This window comes from Marmota marmota, unplaced genomic scaffold, assembly GCF_001458135.2.
Source record: "Marmota marmota marmota unplaced genomic scaffold, marMar, whole genome shotgun sequence".
NCBI classification, from domain to species: domain Eukaryota; kingdom Metazoa; phylum Chordata; class Mammalia; order Rodentia; family Sciuridae; genus Marmota; species Marmota marmota.
The window spans coordinates 45,503,928-45,514,069 of NW_026000174.1; the positions used below are offsets into that span (position 1 = coordinate 45,503,928).

At 32.9% G+C, this 10,142-nt stretch overlaps 1 protein-coding gene across 2 annotated transcripts in view; it reads left to right on the forward strand.

Annotated features, from left to right (window-relative positions):
* The window catches only part of Pdhx (pyruvate dehydrogenase complex component X), a 62,574-nt gene extending 53,251 nt beyond the window's left edge, over window positions 1-9,323 (forward strand). For both annotated transcript variants that reach the window (XM_048788578.1, XM_015477767.2), the window contains exons 9-11: window positions 595-753; window positions 5,849-5,913; window positions 8,301-9,323. In XM_048788578.1, the coding sequence (XP_048644535.1) occupies window positions 595-753; window positions 5,849-5,913; window positions 8,301-8,559 (483 nt within the window). In that variant the 3' untranslated portion in view covers window positions 8,560-9,323. The remainder of the gene's footprint in view (window positions 1-594; window positions 754-5,848; window positions 5,914-8,300) is intronic.
* The last annotated feature ends 819 nt before the right edge of the window (window positions 9,324-10,142 follow it).

Sequence of the window (10,142 nt, forward strand, 5' to 3'; positions counted from 1 at the left end):
TTCTCATCTTGTGATATTTGACAACAATGCACTGTTTCCATGCATATATTCATCCCATCTTTCAATATAGTTGTTTGTATGTTAAATGTGTACGTGCTCATATGTAGTATGTATCTTATGAAGCTTAGGAAACCTCTTTAAATTGGGTAGTCATTTATTGAGGGTTTGCTAATATATACTCCAGAGCTGTGCTAAAAAGTCAGGCTTCCTTTATGCCAAAGGAATGTAGCTGAATATCACTAACCCTTTCTGCTCCCCTCTCCTCCTCAAGGTCATATTGCGTATCATGAGGTAGGAAGCATAATGATCATTAACTGCCTTCTGGCAATTAGTTTTAATAAAGGAAACCCTTTTTTAGCCATGATGTAAAAAGATCAGAACATACACCATCAGGATTTCCTCAAGCTTACTTCAAAAAATATGTGTTTAATTATTTTTCTTAAACATAAATAATAAACAACATAGAGATTGGAACCATGTTATGTATTTTCTTCTATCCAACTATATTCACTTTGGAAAATAGATAAAACATTAATTATTTTTCTGTAATCACCTCAGTCTAAAGTTTTAATAACATGTTTTTTTCTACTTCAGCAAATGCCAGGAGTAAATGTAAGCTGGGATGGAGAGGGCCCGAAGCAACTGCCCTCTATTGACATTTCAGTGGCTGTGGCAACAGATAAAGGTTTGATTACACCAATCATAAAAGATGCTGCTGCTAAAGGTATACAGGAAATTGCTGACTCTGTAAAGGTATGTCTTACAAATACTGTGCTTTCAAATTGTTAGCAGATCCTTTCACTTAATTCCTTTCCAATAAAGTCTTAACATTCTGGTTACACCGTAATTTGTGGGGGAGGGGATATTTCAAATGATTCTCATCTGTGAATTATAAACGTTTAAGTTTTTATTCAGATATGACCCAATTTAAGAAAATTTAATAATCAAAAACTCAGAAGTAAAATACAGATAAATAAGAAGGCTACTTTATTAAAAAGTTCCAGATACAAGCTTTATTTCACAGAATCCAGAATTCAATTCTAAAGATGCTGCTTAAGATAGTATTAGGTTATTTAAAGTTGAAATAAAGCTGAAACTACATTTCTATGAAATAATCATAGCCAGACCTCAGTATTAACAATATTCCATTCGTAAAGTTTATTTTATTCATTTCCTCTTTAAAATTGAGACCAGTAAAAGTACTTAGCATTCCAGAAACAAGGTACTTTGTTTTTCCTATATCCCGAAAAGCAGTTTTCTTTTTTAGCTTCAATATGGAGGAATCTGATTCCACTAAAAATCTTGTTGAATAAGCAGGAGTACAGGCAGTAGGTCAGCCTTTCCAGCCTCAGTAATTTGCAAGGGTATCTCTTGGCTGAAGTATCATAGGTCTTGAAGTGTTTGTATTGAAATCTTCAGATTCATTTGAGTAGCTGATTTATTTTCTTTATCCATCTAGTAAGGACCTATTATATGTTTAGTGGTAGAACAAAGTTATAAGATGAATAAAAAGAAGATAAGACTTATTTGGTGAGCTGACAGTATAAATGTGTAAGACTCTTTGACCAAAATAAATAAGTGGATAGAAGTTATTTTGGTTTTAAATGCATACCCCTAAATGTTGAGCTTACTTGAATTTTAGACTTAGATGTAATTAAAGGTAAACTCAATGTAGTTGATATTTTAAGGTGTTTTTTCCTCTTTTGAAGATTTGCAGAGTATGTGTGCATGGGTGAAAATGCAACTTTTTCTTAATTGAAGGGTCATATTAATTTGTCCAAGTCAAGAGTCAAAGTAATAGATTGATTTACTGAGACATTGTACAGTGATTTCCCTTTATCCCACATGGGAATGTATTCCAGTGGATGCATGAAACAACCCTAAATATGCTGGGTTTTTTTTTCCTATACCTACATACCCATGATAAAGTTTAATTTATAAATTAGGCATGGTAAGAGATTAACAACTAATAATGAAGTAGAATAGTTACAATAGTATATTATTATAAAATGGCCAGCATCACTATTCTTGCCCCTAGGGCCTCCATTTTTCAGTAAAATAAGAATTATTTGAATATGAGCACTGTGATACTGGGACAGTTGATCTAGTACCAAGATAAGCTGAGTGACTGGTGGGGAGGTACGTATATGTAGTGTACATGTACTAGACAAAGGGATGATTCATGCCCTGGGCAGGATGGTTGGTTCAAGATTTTATCCTGCTATTCAGAACAGCAGACAGTTGAAAACTTACTGTTTATGTCTCAAATTTTCCATTTAATATTTGCAGACTGAGGTTGACCATGGGTAACTAACTGAAGCTGTGGAAAGTGAATCAGCAAATTCAGGGGCTGTATACATGCCTTTTATTCATCAAAGTTTCTCAGCAGCACTGAGAATACATGCATTTCAGTGTTGTTGTGAAGTTCAAATGAGATTAAGTGTTGATTACACATGAAGTATAAGGTACTATCTAAATGTTAGTTATCGACCTTAACAATAGACCTAGAGATTTACTTTTATATTCATTAGATTTTATTTATTTTTTTAACAGAGAGAGAGAGAGAATTTTTTAATATTTATTTTTTAGTTTTCGGTGGACACAACATCTTTATTTTTATGTGGTGCTGAGGATCGAAACCAGCGACCTGCTCATGCTAGGCGAGTGTGCTACCGCTTGAGCCACATCCCCAGCCCTTCATTAGATTTTAAAAATGAACCATGTGTATGGTTTCTTTGTTTCTGGGCAATGTAGCAGTTTAGCAACTGTAATATGTAAAACAGTTATATCAGCATTCTCTTTCCTTGAGTCTGAAAGCCTGTTTTAGAGGTAGTGAGGCACTCTGAGCAGCCTCCAGCGGGGCCTGACTGCAGTGGGAAGGCAGTCAGAACCTTTGGAATGTAATGGTCCCTGGTAGTCCTTGAGCATTTCCTGGTACTTGGCACCTCTAAGGCTTGCTAAGCTTTGAGTACTCCTCTGTGCTTTCCATTCTACCTGCTTCTTTCCCACCCTGCTGTCTGTGATCAACATTCCTCCCTTGATCCTCTGATGTGCCAGGCACTGGGCTCAGTATTTTATTTAATCCCGTTAGCCCAGGGTGATGTAATGGTAGCAGTGAGGATTTATTTAAACCTAGCCAGTTTGATCCTAGAACTCGTCCTTAATCACCTCTACACCATACTACCTCTCTCTTCCTTCTTACTGTTTACTTTCTTTTTATTTATTTACTTTCCCAATTCTCCTTGTTTGGCACCACTTTTTCTTTCTCTTGCTCCTAGTTGCCAAAAATTGGATTTGATTGGTCTACCCCATACATTCTTGTGTGGAGCACTTTTGCTGGTCATGTCTCATGCCAGGCCTGTGGATCACATGGTAACAAAGCATAACAAACTTTATCCATATAATCACCCCTGGTTCCAATCAGGAATAAGGCGGCTTGGAGACACCCTGAGGCTTTTCATGAGAAGCAGGCACCATGCTTGGTATATTAGCATAGCAGTTCTTTAGTGTACAGAGCGAGAGACCTGATTTTTTCCAAAATTAGCTTCTTGCTGAAATGGTTTAGAAGATATAAACATGATTTTTTAAAAAATAAATAAGTTTGGGGTGGTATTGTTGTAACTATGGCTTCAAAACTATGTGTTTAATGTCTTTTTCACAAGGATAATGTTCATTTAGCTGCTGTGAAATAGCAGTCATTAAAAAGCATTTATGCAACAATTAGAAACCTTGAGCATATGTTTGTGTCTATATGCATGTGCATGTGAATGCGTCTCTTTCAATATATGAATTAGAGTTTATATTAGAAACCTAGAGAGAGAGAAAGAGAAAGAGTGTGTGTGTGTCTATATGCATGTGTCTGTTTTAATATATGAACTAGAGTTTATATTAGAAACCTAAAAAGAGAGAGAGAGTGAGTGTATGTGTGTGTGTGTCCTTCATATCCAATAAAGATTGGGGATCAATGCAAATCAAGCAAGATCATAATGGATCTGTCCTGCTCTGCAGAAAACAGCATCTGCCTGGGTATCCAAGTATAGCTGCATTTTTTTTCTTTCAGTAATAATTGCACTCTCCTGTGCTTTGGTGTTTCTCAATGAACTTATTTAAGTTTTTTTTTTTCAATAAAAACTTTTGTTGATAATTTTTGAAGAGTTTGTAGATCTGTGGATCCCTCATTAAAGACACCTGTGCTACCTGTGCACTTTTTGACCATCAGTAACTGCAGGTGCCAGCCAAGTTCAACTGTGTAATTCCATGAATAAAGTAACATAGTAGAAAGCCCTAGATCCCATGCTAAGTTTAATTCTTCATTAATTGTAAAGTTTTAAAAGGCAGAGACAAAGTTTACCTCATAAGGACCCAGTGAATTTTTTTGAATGAATTAGCAAAGGTTATGAACTATTGTAGAAATATTTGCTAGCCTCTTTTCCTTTCAGCTGGATTCTTCAGGTAACATGCACTTTAAAGTTTTAAAGTTCACATTCCCAGGAGATCCCAGTTAGAATTACAAAGTTTCAGAATCAGCAGACTTTATACATATTTTGGTCTCTTATTAAAGTTCATTGACAGATATATCCTGCTGATAGATGATCTACAGAGACTTGTATACAGAGATATGATAAATTGTGGTATAAAGGTGTATTAAGAATTGTAATGCAAAAAATAATAATAATAATAGAGCTCGTGAAAAAATAAATAAATAAATAAAATTTATTTATTCCTGCCTGATAATTCACTAGAATCTGTTGAGATCATCTGCCTTTAAAAAAAAAAGTCTTTCAAAGTTCATGTGATACATGTTTGTTCAAACCATGTGCATAATTATATTGCTTAAAGGCCAAAGATAATATGTTTGTAAATTGTTCTAATGTTCCAAGCATTATACAAGTCAAAGCTTATCTTCATTTTCGCTTTAAATTCATGTAGAATTATAAGTAACTCTATCCAAATTTCTAATTGTTTCAGTTAGCAGTAAGTCACAATAATGTGTTGATCACTTTTGGACTTAAAAGTTGTTAATGGTTTAAAATTAAATAGTTCTCAACTGTAATTGTAATGTTGGCTAAGTAATACAAAGTATTAAGTAAGCCCCAAATTTATTTCATCTACCCAAATGACTGACTTTACTTTTTTTTCTACCCTTCCCCTCATAAATTAATTATTAATTTTTGTGTATAATGACTCAACCTCTGTCCTTTGCTTTTGAAGCATTGAGAAATAAAGGTTGACAGAACTACAGTTAATTTCAAGTGCAAGTGTGAGGAAACTTTAACTAGTTTTCTAAATGCCTGTGTCATCTGGCATTTCCCTCAGTTTTTAGAAATCAGTATAAAAAGTGTGATGTGAAACTAGTAATTTTTATATTCCTTGTGACTGATTCATTCAGGAAATGTTTCACCTATGGTTTCCAGAACTTAAAAAAAGCCATTCTCTGAGGTGTACTATAATTCCACTTCTGAAAATTTATCTGGAATAGTTCAGAAGAAATCAGTGAACCAAATTACAACACTAGGAAAATGATTAAGTAAATTTTGGCGGATGTATTGATTAGAATTTTTGTCTTACAAGGAAAATTTTTGTGTATATAGAAGATACTGAAACATTATGCATATTATTGATGTACAGGGTTATTTGAAAAAAATTTAGGACTTGCTGAACTTTAGCTCCTTGGGTTATCTGTAACTTGTTTGTCCTTAAAATTGTATTAAAGAAAAGTATATATATCTAACAAGTTGTAAAGTTGTGAGAGTAAAGGTAAGAGTGTAGCCTGTACAAATATTTCAAGTGACATGATTAAATATATAACATTCTTTTGTTGTCATGCTTCACTTTTTGTTTTTCTCAGGCATTATCAAAGAAAGCAAGAGATGGAAAATTGTTACCTGAAGAATACCAAGGAGGATCTTTTAGGTAAGATTTAAATTCTTAATTATCAGTAGCATCAAAGTAATAGATATAATTTATGAAGTCCATGTCAACCTGTTTTATTTATTTATCTGAAAAATTTTTTTTAATTTAAGCAAAATATTACATAATTTATTTAGATAACAGAATATGTAAAAATATTTTTTAGACTAGTCATGTTATAAGAACCTATTAGCTATAAGAACCTATTAGTTATAAGAACCTATTAGCATTGAACTAAGCATTCTTTTGAATGGACAGTGACCAGCACGAAATGACATTCAGGTTCTTAAAATCTTATTTTAAATAATGAACTTTTATTTTAAATGAATTTATAAATACAATACATTTATAAACCTCAGCTATTTTCTTTCTATTTATGATCTCTGTGTTAGTTATTATCAGCTGTATTTTTAAGTGTCTCATACAGTAAAATGCACTGAGCATACCTTGAATATTTTATAAAGTAAAGAAACTTGAGTAATCACCCAAAGAAAGATAGAAAACATCACTAATATCCTAGAAGCCTCCTTTTATCATCCCTCCCCCCCCCCACACAAAGGTAACCACTGTGCTGGTTTTGGGTTTTATGTAAATGCTATGTATTCTTTATTGCCTGATGTTATTTTTTTTTCACTCATCACTAATGTCTGAGAGATTCACCAGATTGTTATGTGAAGCAGCCATTTATTCCTTATTGTAGAATATAGCATTCTGTTGTATAAAAGTGCTAGTGTCCATTTTCCTCTTGATAGGTATTATGTTTCCAGATTGGTACTATTGAAAATAATGATACAATGGGTGTTCTTACTAGTGTATTATGGTAACTATATGACATTTTTGCTTTATAGACACTATGGACCCAAAGGTAGAATTCTTGAATTAAAAGCTTTAATAGATACTGCCAAATAATCTTCCAAAATGGTTATACAAATTTATACTTCCTTCAGCAGTACTTCAGAATTCCCAGTGCTCTACATTCTTGCCAACATTTTAATGTTATCTTTTAAATTTTAATGATTCTTCCAGGGTGTAGTGGTGCTCTTTATTGTCAGGGAAATGCCAGTTAATAAGGTTGAGTACTTTTGCATTTTTCAGCCATTTGGGTATCTTGTAACTCATCAGATAAAGTGCTGTTGAAGTCTTGCATCCAGATTTGAAAGTTATTTGTAGGAGTTATTGTTATTTCCAGATACACAGGCCTTTGTAGGATAGGTACTAATTCAGATACCTTTTCCCATGTGGCTTGCCTTTTGTCTTCCTTGGTGATTTTTTTTTTTTTTTTTAATGAACAGAAGTTCTGAATTTTAATGATTTCTACTTATCAGTTTTTTGTTTGTTTGTTTGTTTGGCACTATTTATTTTGTTGGGAACTTTTTGCCTGACCAATAGTCATGAAGTTAATTCTTCTATGTGATCATTGTGAAGCACTCTATTTTTACTTTTCACATGTAGATCATAGTCATCTGAAATTGGATTTTTACATGATAATGAAGTAGAAGTCAGGGTTTTCTTTACCTCCCTCATATGGATATTAATTGAACCCAACATATATTGAAATTTAATTTCTCCTCCATAGCATTGAGAACATGACCATGTATGTATTGGTATGCTTAATTATTGTGTTTTCTGTCTCTTGTTCTGTTATAACTAAACTATAATAGCTTTGATATATGTTCAGGAAAATTTTTCAATTTTTTTTTTACCCTTAAGATTGTCTTTTCTAGCTTTTCATATTCCAAATAAATTTTAAAATCAATTTGACATATTTTATACATACATACAGCACACATGTACATACTCCCCACCCTGGTCGTATTTTGATTCCATTAACTCTTGACTGACTGGAGGAAAATTATCATCTTCCAAGTATTAAGTCTTGTTGAGTTTTCTGAGTCCTTTCAGTTATATTTTATAATTTTCTTTGTAGATATCTCATGTTATTTCATTAAATTTATTTCTTGATATTTGATATTTAATACCATTATAAATGGCAATTTTTTCAATTTCATGATCTAATCATTGTAACATATATAATTATGTTTTTATCTAGTGACTTAAATTCACTTAATAATAATTTATCTTTAGAACCTTCAATTTTCCATGTACATAATCAAGTTATAGCGATTCCTTTTTTTTTTTTTTTCCTAGTATTTATACCTTTTCTTTTTCTTGCCATATTTCACTGCCTAGGACCTCCAGTTCAATGCTAAATGTTTGATAATAGATATAATGTTCACATGCATGCCGGTACATATCCTTTAGGTCTTTGAATAGCTTGATAGAAGGTTCAGTAGCACAGGTACTGTTTTTTAGTAAAATAAAAAAAGATGCTTCAAGGAAAACATTTTGGCTGCATTCGCACCACCTTCTGTTGCCTTTTCCCTCTCTAGTATTTCCAACCTGGGGATGTTCGGCATCGATGAATTCACTGCAGTGATCAACCCTCCACAGGCCTGCATTTTGGCTGTTGGGAGATTCCGACCTGTCCTCAAGCTCACTGAAGATGAAGAGGGGAATGCCAAACTGCAGCAGCACCAACTCATAACAGTCACATTGTCAAGTGACAGTCGAGTGGTCGATGACGAACTGGCTACCAAGTTTCTAGAAAGTTTTAAAGCAAACCTAGAGAATCCTCTCCGGCTTGCCTAATCCTCTAAATCAAGAGGCTAATTGAATAGCTTTTACCAAGAAAATAATTAAGTATTTAAGTATGAAAGAACGTAAATGTTATTTATTTAAGGGGAAAGCATTTGATCCAAGTTGTCTTTATTTTCAATTTGGGTTTATTGTTGTAGAAATAAGTAGAGATAAACTGTTCCTAATAAAGAAAAAAGAACATTACTTAGCCAGATCCATTTTTAACCTCTGGTGCTGTACAGAAGGGGTATTAAACTAGGTAAAAATCATAGTTTACGTTTGGCTCATTTGAACATTTTGGGATATTTTAGAATGTACAATATGTTGTACATTTGAAAATAACATTCTGCCTTAGTTGTGTTGGAGTTAGAAGTAGTCTTCAAAGAGATTTCTGCTGAGTTAGCAGTGGGACCTCTTTTTTTACAAAACACTGATGTAGATATACTTGAACAATTTAATATGTACAGAAGTTTATTCTGCATAGTAGTAAATAAATAAGGATCACACTGTATCAGGGGTTGTGGCAACATTATTAAATTTTTGATGTATATAAAGCCATAAGTGTTTTAGCCATATATGTTTCTATCAGTCTTATTTTTCACTTCTGTAACACTGTGAACTTTTAAGAAGATAAAAGGCACAAAAATGGAGAAGGAGAAACTAAAAAAGTTGGTTGATTCAGTGAAAGACCTTTCTTCATTTAAACTTTCATAAGTAAATGCTCGCCTTCATGCTGAGTTGAAATATATTTAAATAAATTGTTGTCTCCTACCATACACTTTAAGTTAATATTGACTTAAACATAAATGTTGTTTCTTAGTACATTTTAATCAAGTTTGTATTGTGCAATAAAATGTGAGAAAGTATAAAAATTTCTGTTTTACTTTGAATATTAGGACAGAAGTCTAAGTAAAACCTTGAAGTAGACTAGTAAGTTCTCAGGAACATATTAAAAGGAACTCTACAGGAGGAAAGGAGGAATTGAAATAGAATAATATTAGAAAAGTAGCTGATAAGGAATGTTAAACTTTGGAAGGAGTAGAAGAGAATATTCAAGAAGAACAGATGCATTATCAATGTTAGAAGAGCTTCTCTGGTTTGGCAACTCTGCTATGCTGGTGAGATAACTGTATTTAAATTGGATGGTAATGAATGGTAATTTAATTCACCAGTCACAGAAAGGCTCCCACTAGTATCTACTGGCATAAATCACCAGAAGAAAGACTGTATGGTACAAGTTACATTAGGTATGACATGATGAACTATTAAGACCTAACAGAAGAGTCTTCTAAAATAATTAGTGCCTCAGTGTATCAATTGCTAAGAAAATCCTTAATTTAGTTACTCAATTTTAATAGCCATTTTTAAAAATAGTCTTTGAAACTTTTGTCATATTAACTTTCTGAAATTTGTAACCAAATGCAATTTTCAAAATAACTTTTATAAATTACATTATTTTCAAGGTCAGTTCTTTGTCATCGTTGGTTTGGTGTGGCATTTTGTTGGTACTGGGGATATGACCTATGGGTGCTTTACCACTGAGCCACATCCCCAGCTCTTTTTGTGTTTCTGATTGTTTGTTGAGACAAGGTCTT